Below are 24906 nucleotides of genomic sequence, written 5' to 3'. Positions count from 1 at the left end.
TGGCTCAACTATATATAAATAAAAGAGTTCTGGACCTAAAATAGTTGTTTGACCATTTATCGCGCTACACCGCACCACGTAAGAGCTATCAGACTTCACCATTATTACATACCGTTATCACATTTGTCAGACTAACACATCGGATACATTTGCACCGAATTGGGTTCAACGTGTTTTCTTTATACGGAGACTAGTTTTCGAATTGAAGCACCCAACTCAGACATTTTAAGGCATTCTATTTGAATAAGGTAAGCATCTGAGCTTTGGCTCAACTATATATAAATAAAAGAGTTCTGGACCTAAAATACTTGTTTGACCATTTATCGCGCTACACCGCGCAACGTAAGAGCTATCGGACTTTACTATTATTACATACCGTTATCACATTTGTCAGACTAACACATCGACCCCGCAACGTAAGAGCTATCGGACTTTACCATTATTACATACCGTTATCACATTTGTCAGACTAACACATCGGCTACATTTGCACCGAATTGGGTTCAGGGTGTTTTCTTTATACGAAGACTACTTTTTTAAGAAAAGGACCTAAGTCAGACATTTGAAGGTATTCTATTTGAATAAGGTAAGCATCTGAGCTTTGGCTCAACTATATATAAATAAAAGTGTTCTGGACCTAAAATACTTGTTTGACCATTTATCGCGCTACACCGCGCAACGTAAGAGCTATCGGACTTTACCATTATTACATACCGTTATCACATTTGTAAGATTAACACATCGGCTACATTTGCACAGAATTGGGTTCAAGGTGTTTTTTTTATACAAAGACCACTTTTTGAATTGAAGCACCCAACTCAGACATTTTAAGGCATTCTATTTGAATAAGGTAAGCATCTGAGCTTTGGCTCAACTATATATAAATAAAAGAGTTCTGGACCTAAAATACTTGTTTGACCATTTATCGCGCTACACCGCACAACGTAAGAGCTATCGGACTCAGATGCTTACCTTATTCTATTTGAATAAGGTAAGCATCTGAGCTTTGGCTCAACTATATATAAATAAAGGAGTTCTGGACCTAAAATACTTGTTTGACCATTTATCGCGCTACACCGCACAACGTAAGAGCTATCGGACTTCACCATTATTACATACCGTTATCACATTTGTCAGACTAACACATCGGCTACATTTGCACCGAATTGGGTTCAAAGTGTTTGCTTTATACGGAGACTACTTTTTGAATTGAAGCACCCAACTCAGACATTTTAAGGCATTCTATTTGAATAAGGTAAGCATCTGAGCTTTGGCTCAACTATATATAAATAAAAGAGTTCGGGACCAAAAATACTTGTTCGACCATTTATCGCGCTACACCGCACAACGTAAGAGCTATCAGACTTCACCATTATTACATACCGTTATCACATTTGTCAGACTAACACATCGGCTACATTTGCACCGAATTGGGTTCAACATGTTTTCTTTATACGGAGACTACTTTTCGAATTAAAGGACCTAAGTCAGATATTTTAAGGTATTCTATTTGAATAAGGTAAGAATCTGAGCTTTGGCTCAACTATATATAAATAAAAGAGTTCTGGACTTAAAATACTTGTTTGACCATTTATCGCGCTACACCGCGCAACGTAAGAGCTATCGTACTTTACTATTATTACATACCGTTATCACATTTGTCAGACTAACACATCGACCCCGCAACGTAAGAGCTATCGGACTTTACCATTATTACATACCGTTATCACATTTGTCAGACTAACACATCGGCTACATTTGCACCGAATTGGGTTCAGAGTGTTTTCTTTATACGAAGACTACTTTTATAAGAAAAGGACCTAAGTCAGACATTTGAAGGTATTCTATTTGAATAAGGTAAGCATCTGAGCTTTGGCTCAACTATATATAAATAAAAGTGTTCTGGACCTAAAATACTTGTTTGACCATTTATCGCGCTACACCGCGCAACGTAAGAGCTATCGGACTTTACCATTATTACATACCGTTATCACATTTGTAAGATTAACACATCGGCTACATTTGCACAGAATTGGGTTCAAGGTGTTTTTTTTATACAAAGACCACTTTTTGAATTGAAGCACCCAACTCAGACATTTTAAGGCATTCTATTTGAATAAGGTAAGAATCTGTATTGTGGCTACTCTACTCTCAGGTTCTCTTACCGAATAGAAACGTCACGTGTTCCTGCAACTACTGATCATCGAAACCTGCACTCTACCGACAACAACGCCTGGATTCTACTACCTGCTCTGGATCACCTGCTCTGCACCACCTGCTCTGCACTACCTGCCCTGCACCACCTGCTCTGCACCACCACAACCCGCTGGACTACCTGCTCTACACCACTTTGATCATCTGGACCACCTGCTCTGCACCACTCTGTCCTACTGAACCACCTGTAACCCTGACCTGCTGCAACGTACTGCTCACACCACCGACCCGCAACAAAGCGTTGATCTACGGTTGAACAACTGCAATCCTTCACGTTCTAACTTAAAGTTGGAACCTCAGGTGACTGTGATCACTATAGTAACTGGGTTAGCCATTCTATTGTAAATACTAAATTATTTGCCATTGTTATAGTCTTACCCTAACTTTCTGTGTTAGTATATGTAACTTTCGCCCCTTAGTCTAAAATCGCGATCAGAGCGCATTAAATAGCCTGTGAGTCTCCGGTAAACCGCCGCGCACACGCAATCCGCCCAATAATATTACCTTTTTTTAAACCCTGTACACCTACTGCTGAGACTTCAATGGCAACCATAACACCTGAATTCGAGATCGAGCTGAAACGAACCGTTATGGTGCAACTCACCGGAACTGTTGAACACATGAGCGTTTCAGTGTTTATGGAGCTGTTCGCTGAAGGCGCTCCCCTGTCACATATCGCCGACTCCGTCGAAGGAGTCATCATGGAGAGCTTCAAGGAGTGTACTTTTCTCCTCACCTTAAAAGAAGAAGCGTTAGGTTCTCAAATTCCATCCATCCCTGCAATCATCAAATATTTCGACGAAAACAATATAAGCTTCACTTCAGAAAACGGATCAACAATGAGAATTAGAGCAGAATTACCAAGATCGGAACTGGAATCAATCACGCTTCACCCGATACCGTGCGACATCCCTATAACAAAAATTAAGGAGATAGTCAACAACTGCAAATGGGGAGAAATTAAATCTTTCCAATATGGCCACCATCGCAACTTCCCTTCCATCAAGAACGGGTGGATTAATTTGCGAATGAGCACCATCATCAGGAGAAACATCCCGCCTGTTATCAAAATCGGAGGCAGATGGATAACGGTGACTAGACCTGGCGAAGAGAACTCCCCGTTATGTAACTACTGCAAACATCGCGGGCACCTACAAAACAAATGCCCCAGAAAGGGATACTGCACTAACTGTAATTGTAGCGGACACCCTACAAGGAACTGTCGCTCAATTGCACCACGGAAACGAGCGGTATTTACAACAGCCTCAAAAACAACCAAGGAGCTATTACATCAATTTCAACATGATACGACATCACCCCAAACATCTGGCCTCACACCCAAAAGTCAAACTTCGACACCCAGCAACCCAAAAAATGAGCATTTGAACTGGTCAACTGTAAAAGGCATCCCACGACAAAGCAAAGTAGGCGAGGTAAATTGGTCTCTTCCGGTGGAAAACCACTACAACATATTACAACTGTTTGATACGTCCCAGGAAGAAGACATGCTTTGTATGACTTCCGCCCCAGAATTGGAACTAGAACCGGACCTCAACCGAGTTGAAACCCCAAAAAACAGCGAGCACCTAGATCCCCACAACAACCCCGCCAACAGATCATTTTCGACAAGGAAGTAGCCAATAACCAAATCAGAAACAAAACGCCCGAACCTAGCCCCTCGCATGCCAAACAATCTTACAGGATAAGGGAAACCACACCGACTACAGAAGGAATCATATGCACCGGTCAGTCAACACCCAAACCAGCTCCCAACAATGGAACACGAATAACAATTGAATCAAATAGTACGAACCATTATATGGACGAAGCCTGTCTCCTCCTCTCAGACCCACCAGACACAGTCCGACATAATTGGCCAAAACCCTGCGAGATAACAACCAGAACCCCAAACAAGAGACCTCGAAAAGAATCTGAAGAAAACCGAAGGACAACATAGTGAAGATCCCCTCTATCACCCATCTAGTACCCCGGTACCCAAATGTTCAAAACCCCTCTTTAAAATGAACAATGGAAGAAATACAGAGCGTTAGCCAACTGCTAAAGATCGGTACACTAAATGTGAATGGTTTTTCACACAAGTTAGTGAAAATCCTACATTATATTAGCTCTAATGATATTGATATACTATGTATCCAAGAGACTCACAGGCTAAACGAGACATTCCTTAACACAGCTGTAGACAATAAGGGGTTTACCGCATACTGGAACACCAAGAATAATCTAAACGCAGATACTAATTTTCGTCAAGGAACGGCAATACTCATTAAAAAACATCTATTATCGTCGCATAAGATATCGCACCAAATAATAACCGCAGACCGCATACACAGCATTACCTTAGAGCGTAAAAACCAAAAAATGTATATAATTAACGTTTACCTTCCGTCTGGTTCGGGGTACAATCAAATGATGATGCGTGAAAGCCTAATAACCAAAATCGTACCCACTTCGCTGGATGACAGGTTAAACCCACTCTTTATAACTGGAGATTTTAACATGATCCTAAGCCCCCTGGACACCATGACCCCATATAATACCAGAAAAACGAAAGATCGAAAAGCATGGCTACGCCTACAAACAAAACACGAATTAAAGGATACTTTTCGATACCGCTTTGGAAACCGTATCGAGTTTACTCGCATAACACCGGTTTTCGCGTCAAGACTAGATAGAATATACGCGAACCCGAGCGCACTACTTCTCATGACGTTTTTTGAACATAGATATAACTACATCTCTGACCACAACAACTGCCCAATAATGACGATAAATATTGAGACTAATAAAAGGTGGGGTCCCTCCGCATACAAAATAAATAATATGGTACTAAATCATTCGGGAGTGATTGAACATGTCAGAATAATATGGGAAATGTGGAAAACTAGAAAACGACATGTTAATAATCCCTTAGAATGGTGGGAACAAGGTAAAAACATGATAAGAAATGCTGTTCAGAGCATCTCGCAACAGCTAAGGCGGGGAGAAAAAGAAAGATACGCCAGTGCAGTGAAAGAACTGGACCAAATAAACTTGTCAACGAATAAAATTAGCTCTAGAGAACACGAGTTGCGGTATAACATAGAAAAATACGAGGACAAGTTAAATAGAGGCGCAATAATACGATCAAAAATAAAAGTAATGGAAAATGATGAAACATTTATTAAACGTTTTTTTAAATTGGAAACAGATGAAAAAAAAGGAGACACGCTTTATACCGTAAAAACTGAAACCGGAGAATTAACTGAAACTGCGCAGAACACCCTGAACACAATTTTCTCCTTTTACAACAACTTATGGGGTAAAGATCCAATAACTAGAAATCAAAACGACTATTTAAACAACCTAAGTGCGATTGAATTAGATAACATAGAACACAAAATGTTAATTGCACCCATCACAGAACTCGAAACCCAAACAGCGCTACAGGAAATGAATAGTGATAGCTCACCCGGATATGACGGTATTACGGCTAAATTATACAAAGAAATGTGGCCCTTTATAAAACACGAACTCGTAGAACTTTATAATAATATATACTTGCAAAGGACCATGCCAAAATCCATGCGAACAGCAGTGATCAAACTTATTTACAAAAAGGGTGAAAAAACGGAAATTAAGAACTGGCGACCTATATCCCTGTTAAACACGGACTACAAATTACTAAGCAAAATTATTAGCAAACGACTAGAAATAGTCATAAATAAAATCATCAGCCTAAATCAAAAATGTGCGATAAAGGGCCGGACAATTGACCAATGCCTGTATAATATCACTACCATTATAGAAGCCGCCAAATCCAGGAATATGAAACTTACCCTTATGGCGATAGACTTCGAAAAAGCCTTCGATAGGGTCGATCATCAATTCATACGAGCAACCTTGACAAAATTGGGTATGCCAGAGGCGATAATTAAGTGGATCAGCATCCTAAACACAAACACGGTAAGTAAAATTGAGGTTAATGGCGCCTATACTGAAGAAATACACATTAGAAGAGGAATAAGGCAAGGGTGTCCTTGTTCAATGTTACTCTTCTTAATCGGCATGGAAACACTCACACGAAAGATAAATGGCAATGATCAAATTTACGGATTTAAATTGAATAATATCGAAGGCAAGCTAGAACAATATGCTGACGATATGACAATCCATATTAGAGATCCGCAATCGATACCACACGTACTAAAGGAATTGGAAGCATACGAAAGTGCATCAGGGCAAAAAATTAATAAGAACAAAACGCAAATTATTACCAACGACGACAGCTCACGAAAAATAATTTTAAAAACATTCCCAAGCGAAACAATTAAACCCACCGTCCAAATACTTGGAATCTACTTTAGCTTAACGGAATTATGTGTCGGAAAAAACTTGTCCAAGGCAACCAAGGCCATAGACTTTCTAATCAATAAACATAAAGAAAGGAATTTAACCCTGAAAGGCCGCGTACTATTAATAAACGCACTGCTCATGCCTCAGATACTACAAATTACTAAACACATCCTGGTACCCAAACAATTTATTAAAAATACCCAAAATAAGTTATTTAAATTCCTATGGTTTCCTAGTAAATTGGAAAAAATAAATAGACATAAATTATTCGCTACACAAGGGGCGGGGGGTCTGCTGTTTCCTAATCTGAGACTAAAACTACTGGCTGCAAAAACCTCGCGTATATATTTCATCTCGAAATTGGAAAAGACCTCCTCATTGTGGCACGAATGGTTCAGGTACAACTTTGGCTCTACGATGAAAATGCTGAATCCGAAACTATATAGTAACTCAGCACCGAACACGGTATATCCAGACAAAACACACGAAATAATTAGGGCAACATTCCAAACCCTTATCAGAAAAGATTTTGAATTGGCCTCAAGCAAAATTAAACCCATTTATATGGCCCTCCTGTCTAACAACGCGCCAGAAAACGTTCACATCCAGAAAACTAGTCCCTTTAATTGGAATCGCGTTACTTTTAGCTCATCCGCAAGCAAAATGTTATTTGATAACCGAGAACGTGATATAAACTTTAAAATCGCACATAACGCGTTCTTATATGGAGACTTCTTTAAAAAACATAACTTTCACCCGTACTTTAACGGCGAAATACAAATTCGTAATTGTAAATTTTGCCGCGCGAACGTAGATAATATAGCGCATTTGCTGTACGATTGTGAGAACGCAAAGGCTATTTTGCGTGAGTTGCAAAACCTCATTAACAAAGCGCAAGAAACGCAAACGTGCTTAAATAGAAACTTCGTATTATATAACCAAGACATAAATAACCCTCTTTGCGCTAAAATTATAAACGCTTACAAATCGACACTGATTAAGGAAAAAGAAAAACTAGACAAGGCAAATAAGTACATTTGGTACAACACCAAATTCCAACGAAAGGTTTTATGGGTAGTCAAAAAGAAATGCAGAGTTATGGTACAAAACAGTATTCTTAAATACGGTAGAGAAAAAACGTTGAACACATTTAATTTAAAAAAAAATAAAAATAAAATAAATAATAAATAAAATACAGGGATAATCCATTTCAACCGCTCTGATCGCGCCAAGACCAAAATTACTGAATATAAACTTTGCGATGATTTAATTGCTTAACCTACAGTACAATTGTACAATTACCACAATCCAACTTACCACAACAATTTGTGCCCTTCAACCACCAAAATCCAAGTTACCACAATAAGTTGTGCTCTTCATTGTCCTTTTTCCCACCCATTGTTGTTTGTGCTTACCCCTCTTTCGCATACCGCAATGATGAGGTTGATTATAAATTAATCCCAAAATGGAATCTGCGATGAACAAACTCCAAAGTACTCTGAGCGGTTAAAATATAAAAAAAAAAAAAAAAAAAAAAAAAAAAAAAAAAAGAGCTTTGGCTCAACTATATATAAATAAAAGAGCTCTGGACCTAAAATACTTGTTTGATGATTTATCGCGCTACACCGCACAACGTAAGAGCTATCGGACTTTACCATTATTACATACCGTTATCACATTTGTCAGATTAACACATCGGCTACATTTGCACCGAATTGGGTTCAAGGTGTTTTCTTTATACGGAGACTTCTTTATGAATTGAACCACCTAAGTCAGACATTTTAAGGTCTTCAATTTGAATAAGGTAAGAATCTGAGCTTTGGCTCAACTATATATAATCAAAAGAGTTCTGGACCTGAAATACTTGTTTGATCTATTGTCGCGCTACACCGCACAACGAAAGAGCTATCGGACTTTACCATTATTACATACCGTTATCACATTTGTCAGATTAACACATCGGCTACATTTACAGCGAATTGGGTTCAAGGTGTTTTCTTTTTACGAAGACTACTTTTTGAATTGAAGCACCCAACTCATACATTTTAAGGCATTCTGTTTGAATAAGGTAGGAATCTGAGCTTTGGCTCAACTATATATAATCAAAAGAGTTCTGGACCTGAAATACTTGTTTGATCTATTATCGCGCTACACCGCACAACGAAAGAGCTATCGGACTATACCATTATTACATACCGTTATCACATTTGTCAGATTAACACATTGGCTACATTTGCAGCGAATTGGGTTCAAGGTGTTTCCTTTATACGAAGACTACTTTTTGAATTGAAGCACACAACTCAGACATTTTTAGGCATTCTATTTGAAAAAGGTAAGAATTTGAGCTTTGGCTTAACTATAAGAATAAAAGAGTTCAGGACCTAAAATTTTTGTTTGACTATTTATCGCGCTACACCGCACAACGTAAGAGCTATCGGACTTTACCATTATTACATACCGTTATCACATTTGTCAGATTAACACATCGGCTACATTTGCACCGAATTGGGTTCAAAGTGTTTTCTTTATACGGAGACTTCTTTTTGAATTGAACCACCTAAGTCAGACATTTTAAGGTATTCTATTTGAATAAGGTAAGAATCTGAGCTTTGGCTCAACTATATATAAATAAAAGAGCTCTGGACCTAAAATACTTGTTTGATGATTTATCGCGCTACACCGCACAACGTAAGAGCTATCGGACTTTACCATTATTACATACCGTTATCACATTTGTCAGATTAACACATCGGCTACATTTACAGCGAATTGGGTTAAAGGTGTTTTCTTTATACGAAGACTACTTTTTGAATTGAAGCACACAACTCAGACATTTTTAGGCATTCTATTTAAATAAGGTAAGAATCTGAGCTTAGGCTCAACTATATTTAAATAAAAAAGTTCTGGACCTAAAATACTTGTTTGATCATTTATCACGCAACACCGCACAACGTAAGAACTATCGGACTTTACCATTATTATATACCGTTATCACATTTGTCAGATTAACACATCGGCTACATTTGCATCGAATTGGGTTCAAGGTGTTTTCTTTATACGAAGACTTCTTTTTGAATTAAAACACCTAAGTCAGACATTTTAAGGTATTCTATTTGAATAAGGTAAGAATCTGAGCTTTGGCTCAACTATATATATATAAAAGAGTTCTGGAACTAAAATTTTTGTTTGACTATTTACCGCGCTACACCGCACAACGTAAGAGCTATCGGACTTTACCATTCTTACATACCGTTATCACATTTGTCAGATTAACACATCGGCTACATTTGCAGCGAATTGGGTTCGAGGTGTTTTCTTTATACGAAGACTACTTTTTGAATTGAAGCACCCAACTCAGACATTTTAAGGCATTCTAGTTGAATAAGGTAAGAATCTGAGCTTTGGCTCAACTATATATAAATAAAAGAGTTTTGGACCTAAAATACTTGTTTGATCAATTATCGCGTTACACCGCACAACGTAAGAGCCATCGGACTTTACCATTATTACATACCGTTATCACAATTGTCAGATTAACACATCGGCTACATTTACACCGAATTGGGTTCAAGCTGTTTTCTTTATACGGAGACTTCTTTTTGAATTAAAGCACACAACTCAGACATTTTTAGGTATTCTATTTGAATAAGGTAAGAATCTGAGCTTAGGCTCAACTATATATAAATAAAAGAGTTCTGGACCTAAAATACTTGTTTGACTATTTATCGCGCTACACCGCACAACGTAAGAGCTATCGGACTTTACCATTATTACATACCGTTATCACATATGTCAGATTAACACATCGGCTACATTTACAGCGAATTGGGTTAAAGGTGTTTTCTTTATACGAAGACTACTTTTTGAATTGAAGCACACAACTCAGACATTTTTAGGCATTCTATTTGAATAAGGTAAGAATCTGAGCTTTGGCTCAACTATATATAAATAAAAGAGTTCTGGACCTAAAATACTTGTTTGATCAATTATCGCCTTACACCGCACAACGTAAGAGCCATCGGACTTTACCATTATTACATACCGTTATCACAATTGTCAGATTAACACATCGGCTACATTTACACCGAATTGGGTTCAAGCTGTTTTCTTTATACGGAGACTTCTTTTTGAATTAAAGGACCTAAGTCAGATATTTTAAGGCATTCTATTTGAATAAGGTAAGCATCTGAGCTTTGGCTCAACTATTTATAAATAAAAGAGTTCTGGACCTAAAATACTTGTTTGACCATTTATCGCGCTACACCGCACAACGTAAGAGCTATCGGACTTCACCATTATTACATACCGTTATCACATTTGTCAGACTAACACATCGGCTACATTTGCACCGAATTGGGTTCAAAGTGTTTTCTTTATACGGAGACTACTTTTCGAATTAAAGGACCTAAGTCAGATATTTTAAGGCATTCTATTTGAATAAGGTAAGCATCTGAGCTTTGGCTCAACTATATATAAATAAAAGAGTTCTGGACCTAAAATACTTGTTTGACCATTTATCGCGCTACACCGCACAACGTTAGAGCAATCGGACTTTACTATTATTACATACCGTTATCACATTTGTAAGATTAACACATCGGCTACATTTGCACCGAATTGGGTTCAAGGTGTTTTTTTTATACAAAGACCACTTTTTGAATTGAAGCACCCAACTCAGACATTTTAAGGCATTCTATTTGAATAAGGTAAGAATCTGAGTTGTGGCTACTCTACTCTCAGGTTCTCTTACCGAATAGAAACGTCACGTGTTCCTGCAACTACTGATCATCGAAACCTGCACTCTACCGACAACAACGCCTGGATTCTACTACCTGCTCTGGATCACCTGCTCTGCACCACCTGCTCTGCACTACCTGCCCTGCACCACCTGCTCTGCACCACCACAACCCGCTGGACTACCTGCTCTACACCACTTTGATCATCTGGACCACCTGCTCTGCACCACTCTGTCCTACTGAACCACCTGTAACCCTGACCTGCTGCAACGTACTGCTCACACCACCGACCCGCAACAAAGCGTTGATCTACGGTTGAACAACTGCAATCCTTCACGTTCTAACTTAAAGTTGGAACCTCAGGTGACTGTGATCACTATAGTAACTGGGTTAGCCATTCTATTGTAAATACTAAATTATTTGCCATTGTTATAGTCTTACCCTAACTTTCTGTGTTAGTATATGTAACTTTCGCCCCTTAGTCTAAAATCGCGATCAGAGCGCATTAAATAGCCTGTGAGTCTCCGGTAAACCGCCGCGCACACGCAATCCGCCCAATAATATTACCTTTTTTAAACCCTGTACACCTACTGCTGAGACTTCAATGGCAACCACAACACCTGAATTCGAGATCGAGCTGAAACGAACCGTTATGGTGCAACTCACCGGAACTGTTGAACACATGAGCGTTTCAGTGTTTATGGAGCTGTTCGCTGAGGGCGCTCCCCTGTCACATATCGCCGACTCCGTCGAAGGAGTCATCATGGAGAGCTTCAAGGAGTGTACTTTTCTCCTCACCTTAAAAGAAGAAGCGTTAGGTTCTCAAATTCCATCCATCCCTGCAATCATCAAATATTTCGACGAAAACAATATAAGCTTCACTTCAGAAAACGGATCAACAATGAGAATTAGAGCAGAATTACCAAGATCGGAACTGGAATCAATCACGCTTCACCCGATACCGTGCGACATCCCTATAACAAAAATTAAGGAGATAGTCAACAACTGCAAATGGGGAGAAATTAAATCTTTCCAATATGGCCACCATCGCAACTTCCCTTCCATCAAGAACGGGTGGATTAATTTGCGAATGAGCACCATCATCAAGAGAAACATCCCGCCTGTTATCAAAATCGGAGGCAGATGGATAACGGTGACTAGACCTGGCGAAGAGAACTCCCCGTTATGTAACTACTGCAAACATCGCGGGCACCTACAAAACAAATGCCCCAGAAAGGGATACTGCACTAACTGTAATTGTAGCGGACACCCTACAAGGAACTGTCGCTCAATTGCACCACGGAAACGAGCGGTATTTACAACAGCCTCAAAAACAACAAAGGAGCTATTACATCAATTTCAACATGATACGACATCACCCCAAACATCTGGCCTCACACCCAAAAGTCAAACTTCGACACCCAGCAACCCAAAAAATGAGCATTTGAACTGGTCAACTGTAAAAGGCATCCCACGACAAAGCAAAGTAGGCGAGGTAAATTGGTCACTTCCGGTGGAAAACCACTACAACATATTACAACTGTTTGATACGTCCCAGGAAGAAGACATGCTTTGTATGACTTCCGCCCCAGAATTGGAACTAGAACCGGACCTCAACCGAGTTGAAACCCCCAAAAAACAGCGAGCACCTAGATCCCCACAACAACCCCGCCAACAGATCAATTTCGACAAGGAAGTAGCCAATAACCAAATCAGAAACAAAACGCCCGAACCTAGCCCCTCGCATGCCAAACAATCTTACAGGATAAGGGAAACCACACCGACTACAGAAGGAATCATATGCACCGGTCAGTCAACACCCAAACCAGCTCCCAACAATGGAACACGAATAACAATTGAATCAACTAGTACGAACCATTATATGGACGAAGCCTGTCTCCTCCTCTCAGACCCACCAGACACAGTCCGACATAATTGGCCAAAACCCTGCGAGATAACAACCAGAACCCCAAACAAGAGACCTCGAAAAGAATCTGAAGAAAACCGAAGGACAACATAGTGAAGATCCCCTCTATCACCCATCTAGTACCCCGGTACCCAAATGTTCAAAACCCCTCTTTAAAATGAACAATGGAAGAAATACAGAACGTTAGCCAACTGCTAAAGATCGGTACACTAAATGTGAATGGTTTTTCACACAAGTTAGTGAAAATCCTACATTATATTAGCTCTAATGATATTGATATACTATGTATCCAAGAGACTCACAGGCTAAACGAGACATTCCTTAACACAGCTGTAGACAATAAGGGGTTTACCGCATACTGGAACACCAAGAATAATCTAAACGCAGATACTAATTTTCGTCAAGGAACGGCAATACTCATTAAAAAACATCTATTATCGTCGCATAAGATATCGCACCAAATAATAACCGCAGACCGCATACACAGCATTACCTTAGAGCGTAAAAACCAAAAAATGTATATAATTAACGTTTACCTTCCGTCTGGTTCGGGGTACAATCAAATGATGATGCGTGAAAGCCTAATAACCAAAATCGTACCCACTTCGCTGGATGACAGGTTAAACCCACTCTTTATAACTGGAGATTTTAACATGATCCTAAGCCCCCTGGACACCATGACCCCATATAATACCAGAAAAAAGAAAGATCGAAAAGCATGGCTACGCCTACAAACAAAACACGAATTAAAGGATACTTTTCGATACCGCTTTGGAAACCGTATCGAGTTTACTCGCATAACACCGGTTTTCGCGTCAAGACTAGATAGAATATACGCGAACCCGAGCGCACTACTTCTCATGACGTTTTTTGAACATAGATATAACTACATCTCTGACCACAACAACTGCCCAATAATGACGATAAATATTGAGACTAATAAAAGGTGGGGTCCCTCCGCATACAAAATAAATAATATGGTACTAAATCATTCGGGAGTGATTGAACATGTCAGAATAGTATGGGAAATGTGGAAAACTAGAAAACGACATGTTAATAATCCCTTAGAATGGTGGGAACAAGGTAAAAACATGATAAGAAATGCTGTTCAGAGCATCTCGCAACAGCTAAGGCGGGGAGAAAAAGAAAGATACGCCAGTGCAGTGAAAGAACTGGACCAAATAAACTTGTCAACGAATAAAATTAGCTCTAGAGAACACGAGTTGCGGTATAACATAGAAAAATACGAGGACAAGTTAAATAGAGGCGCAATAATACGATCAAAAATAAAAGTAATGGAAAATGATGAAACATTTATTAAACGTTTTTTTAAATTGGAAACAGATGAAAAAAAAGGAGACACGCTTTATACCGTAAAAACTGAAACCGGAGAATTAACTGAAACTGCGCAGAACACCCTGAACACAATTTTCTCCTTTTACAACAACTTATGGGGTAAAGATCCAATAACTAGAAATCAAAACGACTATTTAAACAACCTAAGTGCGATTGAATTAGATAACATAGAACACAAAATGTTAATTGCACCCATCACAGAACTCGAAACCCAAACAGCGCTACAGGAAATGAATAGTGATAGCTCACCCGGATATGACGGTATTACGGCTAAATTATACAAAGAAATGTGGCCCTTTATAAAACACGAACTCGTAGAACTTTATAATAATATATACTTGCAAAGGACCATGCCAAAATCCATGCGAACAGCAGTGATCAAACTTATTTACAAAAAGGGTGAAAAAACGGAAATTAAGAACTGGCGACCTATATCCCTGTTAAACACGGACTACAAATTACTAAGCAAAATTATTAGCAAACGACTAGAAATAGTCATAAATAAAATCATCAGCCCAAATCAAAAATGTGCGATAAAGGGCCGGACAATTGACCAATGCCTGTATAATATCACTACCATTATAGAAGCCGCCAAATCCAGGAATATGAAACTTACCCTTATGGCGATAGACTTCGAAAAAGCCTTCGATAGGGTCGATCATCAATTCATACGAGCAACCTTGACAAAATTGGGTATGCCAGAGGCGATAATTAAGTGGATCAGCATCCTAAACACTAACACGGTAAGTAAAATTGAGGTTAATGGCGCCTATACTGAAGAAATACACATTAGAAGAGGAATAAGGCAAGGGTGTCCTTGTTCAATGTTACTCTTCTTAATCGGCATGGAAACACTCACACGAAAGATAAATGGCAATGATCAAATTTACGGATTTAAATTGAATAATATCGAAGGCAAGCTAGAACAATATGCTGACGATATGACAATCCATATTAGAGATCCGCAATCGATACCACACGTACTAAAGGAATTGGAAGCATACGAAAGTGCATCAGGGCAAAAAATTAATAAGAACAAAACGCAAATTATTACCAACGACGACAGTTCACGAAAAATAATTTTAAAAACATTCCCAAGCGAAACAATTAAACCCACCGTCCAAATACTTGGAATCTACTTTAGCTTAACGGAATTATGTGTCGGAAAAAACTTGTCCAAGGCAACCAAGGCCATAGACTTTCTAATCAATAAACATAAAGAAAGGAATTTAACCCTGAAAGGCCGCGTACTATTAATAAACGCACTGCTCATGCCTCAGATACTACAAATTACTAAACACATCCTGGTACCCAAACAATTTATTAAAAATACCCAAAATAAGTTATTTAAATTCCTATGGTTTCCTAGTAAATTGGAAAAAATAAATAGACATAAATTATTCGCTACACAAGGGGCGGGGGGTCTGCTGTTTCCTAATCTGAGACTAAAACTACTGGCTGCAAAAACCTCGCGTATATATTTCATCTCGAAATTGGAAAAGACCTCCTCATTGTGGCACGAATGGTTCAGGTACAACTTTGGCTCTACGATGAAAATGCTGAATCCGAAACTATATAGTAACTCAGCACCGAACACGGTATATCCAGACAAAACACACGAAATAATTAGGGCAACATTCCAAACCCTTATCAGAAAAGATTTTGAATTGGCCTCAAGCAAAATTAAACCCATTTATATGGCCCTCCTGTCTAACAACGCGCCAGAAAACGTTCACATCCAGAAAACTAGTCCCTTTAATTGGAATCGCGTTACTTTTAGCTCATCCGCAAGCAAAATGTTATTTGATAACCGAGAACGTGATATAAACTTTAAAATCGCACATAACGCGTTCTTATATGGAGACTTCTTTAAAAAACATAACTTTCACCCGTACTTTAACGGCGAAATACAAATTCGTAATTGTAAATTTTGCCGCGCGAACGTAGATAATATAGCGCATTTGCTGTACGATTGTGAGAACGCAAAGGCTATTTTGCGTGAGTTGCAAAACCTCATTAACAAAGCGCAAGAAACGCAAACGTGCTTAAATAGAAACTTCGTATTATATAACCAAGACATAAATAACCCTCTTTGCGCTAAAATTATAAACGCTTACAAATCGACACTGATTAAGGAAAAAGAAAAACTAGACAAGGCAAATAAGTACATTTGGTACAACACCAAATTCCAACGAAAGGTTTTATGGGTAGTCAAAAAGAAATGTAGAATTATGGTACAAAACAGTATTCTTAAATACGGTAGAGAAAAAACGTTGAACACATTTAATCTTAGAAAAATAAAAATAAAATAAGTAATAAATAAAATACAGGGATAATCCCTTTCAACCGCTCTGATCGCGCCAAGACCAAAATTACTGAATATAAACTTTGCGATGATTTAATTGCATAACCTACAGTACAATTGTACAATTACCACAATCCAACTTACCACAACAATTTGTGCCCTTCAACCACCACAATCCAAGTTACCACAATAAGTTGTGCTCTTCATTGTCCTTTTTCCCACCCATTGTTGTTTGTGCTTACCCATCTTTCGCATACCGCAATGATGAGGTTGATTATAAATTAATCCCAAAATGGAATCTGCGATGAACAAACTCCAAAGTACTCTGAGCGGTAGGAATTAAAAAAAAAAAAAAAAAAAAAAAAAAAAAAAAAAAAAAAAAAAAAAAAAAAAAAAAAGAGCTTTGGCTCAACTATATATAAATAAAAGAGTTCTGGACCTAAAATACTTGTTTGACCATTTATCTAAAATACTTGTTTGACCATTTATCGCGCTACACCGCACAACGTAAGAGCTATCAGACTTCACCATTATTACATACCGTTATCACATTTGTCAGACTAACACATCGGCTACATTTACACCGAATTGGGTTCAAGCTGTTTTCTTTATACGGAGACTTCTTTTTGAATTGAAGCACACAACTCAGACATTTTTAGGCATTCTATTTGAATAAGGTAAGCATCTGAGCTTTGGCTCAACTATATATAAATAAAAGAGTTCTGGACCTAAAATACTTGTTTGACCATTTATCGCGCTACACCGCACAACGTTAGAGCAATCGGACTTTACTATTATTACATACCGTTATCACATTTGTAAGATTAACACATCGGCTACATTTGCACAGAATTGGGTTCAAGGTGTTTTTTTTATACAAAGACCACTTTTTGAATTGAAGCACCCAACTCAGACATTTTAAGGCATTCTATTTGAATAAGGTAAGCATCTGAGCTTTGGCTCAACTATATATAAATAAAAGAGTTCTGGACCTAAAATACTTGTTTGACCATTTATCTAAAATACTTGTTTGACCATTTATCGCGCTACACCGCACAACGTAAGAGCTATCAGACTTCACCATTATTACATACCGTTATCACATTTGTCAGACTAACACATCGGCTACATTTGCACAGAATTGGTTTCAAGGTGTTTTTTTTATACAAAGACCACTTTTTGAATTGAAGCACCCAACTCAGACATTTTAAGGCATTCTATTTGAATAAGGTAAGCATCTGAGCTTTGGCTCAACTATATATAAATAAATGAGTCCTGGACCTAAAATACTTGTTTCACCATTTATCGCGCTACACCGCACAACGTAAGAGCTATCAGACTTCACCATTATTACATACCGTTATCACATTTGTCAGATTAACACATCGGCTACATTTACAGCGAATTGGGTTAAAGGTGTTTTCTTTATACGAAGACTACTTTTTGAATTGAAGCACACAACTCAGACATTTTTAGGCATTCTATTTGAATAAGGTAAGAATCTGAGCTTTAGCTCAACTATATATAAATAAAAGAGTTCTGGACCTAAAATACTTGCTTGATCATTTATCGCGCTACACCGTACAACGTAAGAGCTATCGGACTTTACCATTATTACATACCGTTATCACATTTTGTCAGATTAACACATCGGCTACATTTACAGCGAATTGGGTTCAAGGTGTTTTCTTTTTACGAAGACTACTTTTTGAATTGAAGCACCCAACTCAGACATTTTAAGGCATTCTATTTGAATAAGGTAAGAATCTGAGCTTTGGCTCAACTATATATAAATAAAAGAGTTCTGGACCTAAAATACTTGTTTGACTATTTATCGCGCTACACCGCACAACGTAAGAGCTATCGGACTTTACCATTATTACATACCGTTATCACATTTGTCAGATTAACACATCGGCTACATTTGCAGCGAATTGGGTTCAAGGTGTTTTCTTTATACGAAGACTACTTTTTGAATTGAAGCACCCAACTCAGACATTTTAAGGCATTCTATTTGAATAAGGTAAGAATCTGAGCTTTGGCTCAACTATATATAAATAAAAGAGCTCTGGACCTAAAATACTTGTTTGATGATTAATCGCGCTACACCGCACAACGTAAGAGCTATCGGACTTTACCATTATTACATACCGTTATCACATTTGTCAGATTAACACATCGGCTACATTTACAGCGAATTGGGTTAAAGGTGTTTTCTTTATACGAAGACTACTTTTTGAATTGAAGCACACAACTCAGACATTTTTAGGCATTCTATTTGAATAAGGTAAGAATCTGAGCTTTGGCTCAACTATATATAATCAAAAGAGTTCTGGACCTGAAATACTTGTTTCATCTATTATCGCGCTACACCGCACAACGAAAGAGCTATCGGACTTTACCATTATTACATACCGTTATCACATTTGTCAGATTAACACATCGGCTACATTTGCACCGAATTGGGTTCAAGGTGTTTTCTTTATACGGAGACTTCTTTTTGAATTAAAGCACCTAAGTCAGACATTTTAAGGTATTCTATTTGAATAAGGTAAGAATCTGAGCTTTGGCTCAACTTTATATAAATAAAAGAGTTCTGGACCTAAAATACTTGTTTGACCATTTATCTAAAATACTTGTTTGACCATTTATCGCGCTACACCGCACAACGAAAGAGCTATCGGACTTTACCATTATTACATACCGTTATCACATTTGTCAGATTAACACATCGGCTACATTTGCACCGAATTGGGTTCAAGGTGTTTTCTTTATACGGAGACTTCTTTTTGAATTAAAGCACCTAAGTCAGACATTTTAAGGTATTCTATTTGAATAAGGTAACAATCTGATCTGTGGCTACTCTACAATCAGATTAAATTACCTTCAAATAATTCTGGCTGCGAATTACCGACGACTTCACCGACGACACACCGACGACCGCCCGAAGAAACATCTACTGCCCTCCTTTGGACGACCTCCACCTCACGACCACTCTTCGAGGACTCTTCGGCGACCTCCCTGCTGCTCCTCGGTGTCGACGACGGGAATTTCCAATTTCTCGGCTTCATAAAAGACGCAGAAACGAAAAAGCAAGAGCGACTAGAGGCGCCTGTCTTGCGCTTTTCTGCTGTCATAAAGCTGTGAATACCCTCATCCTCGAATCAACTGCAACCCTTTTGGACTATCGGATGTATAACCTCTTAATCGATTGAAACCAACGGATTACCTATATACCAGAACAACTTCATCTACTCTGCTCCTCGACCAGGTGACACTGTGTTTTTTCTCATTTCTTTACAATTATCCTTTTTTTGGTAGCCACCCTTTCAAGTCTAGTCTTAGTCTAAATATTACGCGCAAAGAGACAACCGCGATTCGCTGCTGTTTTTATCCTCCGCCCTACTATCTTCCTAAAAAAAAAATCTGTGTGTAAAAAAGCTCCATTGCATAATTTGTATATCCATTTTTACTCGCTATCACCTCTACTACAATCTATAACCTGGAATCAACCCCTGAAACTCCCCCAAAAAATAAAAATGGCAAACCTGAACGTCTTAGAATTAGAATCCGAAATTAAAAGATCCTTTATCGTTCAATTAAAAGGAAACATTGAACACATCAGTGTTTCCACTTTTATGGAATTATTTGGAAATGACCAACCTTTGGAGGCTCTGGTCTCTCAAATAGATGGCGTAATTACGGAGTCGTTCAAGGATGTCTCTTTTCTTCTCACCATCAAAAACCAATTCGCAACCAGTATACCTTTAATAATCGACCACATAAACTCGGAAAATCTGGAATTCACTACCGAAAGCGGAAATACAATGCGGATTACAGCGAGTCTACCAACACCCCCGAGAGAAACCGTCACGCTTCACCCAGTCCCGTGTTATATAGACGAATCAAAAATCAAACTATTACTTGAAAGAAACAGATGGGGAAAAATTGCAAACATGGAATTTGGATTTCACCGAAACTTTAAAAATATAAAAAATGGATGGTTAAACGTTCATTTTGATAAATTGAATGTCAACAATCTACCAAAAGTCCTGAAGATCTGCGGAAAATGGGCAACAGTTACACGACCAGGAGAATCTCACCTCCCACTATGCCGCTTCTGCAAAGAGCGTGGGCATGTACAGACACGCTGTCCCAAAAAAGGCTTCTGCACATTTTGCAAAAGTGAGGGCCACCTCCTTCGAAACTGCAGATCAAAACCATCGACTGCTCCCAACGACCCACCCCAAGCATGGACTCTGGTTACAAAAAACAAAAAGAAACAAAGCAACCCGGAAAACCCAACATTTATCCAAAACCGTTTCGACGTACTACAGAATGCTCAAACCAACAGCTCAAGCCTCAACCAATTTCCTGCAACGTCAACCCCAAAACCACAAAGAAAACCAAAGTGCAAGATAACAAAAACAAAATCACAAAGTCAAGAAGGCCAGGAAATAAAAGGAGACAATATAGAACCAACTGAATTAGCCACATTATTCGTCCAACCAACCACAAGACAACAACCAAACATAAGTACGGCAACAGAAAGCACTCCAAGCTCTGAACAGCAAGAAAACTTAACTACAGATCAGGATAAAGACAGCCCAACCTTCGACATTCAAAGAATATACGACCCTGGTGAATACCATTCAAATTTTCTTGAACTTGGACAACAAAGAATTGGGGATTTCTGCGACGCAATGATAGCAGAAGACCCCCCTGATATAAGAAGAAGAATACAAGCTCTTCAAAACCTCAATGAAGATCCCAAAACGCCGTCCAAACGGCCAAGAACCTCTCCAGGATGAAACACCGATTTTATATAACAGAAACAATTATATATACGTCCCTCCCAAATCTAATTTAGCTTTGCCCAAATACTTCAACAGCAGCGAATCAGCCTCAAATCTCCTAAATAACGAACGGTCTCTCTCATTAGATCACGACGGCGGGCGAATTTAAATATAATATAGTAGTTGGGACCCTTAATATAAATAGTATAAACAATAAAGTTTACCCTATGAATAATTACATGAATACAAACAAAATCAACATCCTATGTCTTCAAGAAGTTAGATGCATGACCACCCAAATGATTAAGAATATAGAGAAAATATGCGACGCTAAAACATATACCAATACAATTATTGACAAAAAAAGTAACAACTTTAAAAAAGGGACTTTAATAATAGTAAAGAAATATATTCTTGACCAGTATAAAATCATACATAACGAAATTATACCAAATAGAATTCAAAAAATAAATATCAAAAATCGAAGAATTGAACTTAACATTTATAATATATATTTGCAACCAGGTAATGACTGTAAGCAACGAATAAAACAACTGGAAACTTTGGAAACAAATTTGGAGTACAATTTATTTACTAAAAATCTATTTTTGGGAGACTTCAATTTTGTGACTGAACGAATAGACACTAAACATAATTACCTGTATGACGAAAAAGAGCGAAAAAAATGGCGGAACATAGAAAAAAAGTTCAGACTCACTGATATACATAGAAAAATGCATAAAGACCAAATCGTCTATACGCGTATCACCTCGACTTCAGCTCGACGTATTGATAGAATCTACGCAAATAATAATCTTCTACCACTAGTAATAAATGCTGCCCATGTTAAAAATCTATTCTCAGACCACAACAATTGTCCACTTGTATCTATAGCAATAGAAGCAAAAAAGCAATGGGGACCATCTTTCTATAAAATCAACAATCGGATATTAAAACATCATGACCTATTAGATATCTTACATATTATCTGGGAAAACTGGAGAAAGCACAAACGTAAATTCATGAACGCCCTTATATGGTGGGAAAACGGCAAACTAATGATAAAAAATGAAATTATAAACTTCTCACAAGTTATAAGCGCACTAGAAAAAGAGCGATACCAACAATCCGTCCAAAAATTAACAGAACTAAGAAGACTTGGCAAGGAATATCGTCAGACGGAAATATATATCCAACTTTTAAATAATGTTAACTCATACGAAGAAAAACTAAATACAGGTGCTATCATAAGAGCAAAAGTACCACGATTTGACAATGAGGAACGGCCCTCAAAGGATTTTTTCCAATTTGAGAAAGCAAACCAAAATAGAAACAGTATTATAAAACTAAAAGATCATATGGGCAACCTAACCGAAAAAAAAATCGCAAATAATTCAAATCGTACAAAATTTTTACCAAAAGCTATGGGGAAACGCAGAAATAATATCAGGACAAGACCATTATCTAAAAGATTTGGAACCAATAAAATGGGACCTAGAAGAATACGAACTATTAAACAAGCCAATCTCAACAGATGAAATAAAAATAGCAATAGAATCGCTGAATAACGACTCCTCACCAGGCTGTGACGGTATTACTGGCCTATTTTATAAAATAATGGAAAACGATATTTACGAAGATATAGCTGAACTATTTCATAACATATATATTAAACAAATTATGCCCAAAACCATGCGGACAGCTGTTACCAAACTTGTATTTAAAAAAGGTGAAAAATGCGATATAAAAAACTGGCGACCTATATCCCTATTAAACAATGATTATAAAATACTTAGTAAAATAATAAACAATAGAATCAAACCAATATTATATAATATAATTAGCGAAAGTCAAAACTGCGGAGTTGAAGGTAGGGATATTCACCACGCAATATACAACATCCAAAGTATTATAGATTCTTCCCGAACTCACAAGAAATCACTTACCGCAATAGCTATAGACTTCCAAAAAGCCTTTGATAGAGTCGACCACGATTTCCTCTTTACAATAATAAATAGGCTAAATTTCCCCCCGTATATAGAGAATTGGATCAAAATATTATATAGGCAAACCATAAGCATAATTGAGATCAATGGTGCCTCCACCCCTGAAATTACCATCAAGCGCGGCATTAGACAGGGATGCCCAGTGAGCATGACTCTATTTATAATTGGTATGGAAATCTTAACTAGAAAAATATACCAAAATACTAATATAACCGGTTATAAACTTAGAAATATAGAAACGAAATGCGTACAATATGCGGATGATCTAACAATATTTACGAACAACGCAAAATGTGTAGCAGAAATTAAACAAGAATTAATTAGCTATGAAAATATATCAGGCCATAAAATTAATATGGATAAAACTCAAATATTATCTAACGAACTTGACGCAATAAACCTCCTTACCCCAACGAACTGGAATGAAAGTATAAGACCTCAAATTAAAATACTTGGAATAAACTTCAGCCTATCCAATGACACGACCAAACAAAACTGGGAAAAAGCTAAAAACACAATAAACCACATCTTATTCACTAACCAAAATAGACAACTGACACTAGATGGCAAAGCCTTGCTTATTAACTCTTTGATCGTCCCCCAACTCATACATATCGGTAAACATATTCCCCTACCGATAAAATATGAAAAACAAATAACAAGATCGATGTTCCATTTTGTATGGGGATCAAAAATAGAAAATATAAAAAGAACAACTATGGAGCTTCCAAAAGATAAAGGAGGAAAAGCAATTCCAAATATAAAATTAAAAATAATTAGTGCCCAGCTCAGTCGCATTTACCTAATAACAAAACTCGAAAAACCGAAAGAAATATGGCATGAATGGATAAGATATCAACTAGGCACCGGAATAAAAACAATCAATCCAAAACTCTATACCAACGCTGCTCCAAATTCATCTTACCCAATCCCATTGTATAACATGATTCGGAAAAAAACTCTTGAACTTAAAAAAGCGGAATTCAAATGGGAAAGCAATAAACTCAAACCAATATATGAAGCGCTGCAAGCTCTCAAAGGGACCAGCAACAATATAACCGTCAATGGAAAACAAATACCCTGGAAAGAAATAAATTGTAACTCCAAAAACCTAAAACCCTTTTTCACTAACGTTGAGCGAAATTACAACTACCTGATTGCAAATAAAGCCTTTCGATTTGGAGATTTTAGAAAATCCTTCGCAACAAACTAC

At 37.8% G+C, this 24906-nt stretch overlaps 1 protein-coding gene across 1 annotated transcript; it reads left to right on the top strand.

Moving 5' to 3' along the window:
- Positions 1–19646: 19646 nt before the first annotated feature.
- Positions 19647–21702, top strand: LOC149731964 (uncharacterized). Its single transcript, XM_089882974.1, has one exon. The coding sequence runs from the start codon at positions 20431–20433 to the stop codon at positions 21700–21702; it is 1272 nt and encodes a 423-aa protein (XP_089739100.1). The 5' UTR covers positions 19647–20430.
- Positions 21703–24906: the final 3204 nt, after the last annotated feature.

This window comes from Ciona robusta, chromosome 8 (genome assembly GCF_009617815.1).
Source record: "Ciona robusta chromosome 8, ASM961781v2".
Taxonomy (NCBI): Eukaryota; Metazoa; Chordata; class Ascidiacea; order Phlebobranchia; family Cionidae; genus Ciona; species Ciona robusta.
This window is presented reverse-complemented; position numbering and strand designations above follow the sequence as displayed.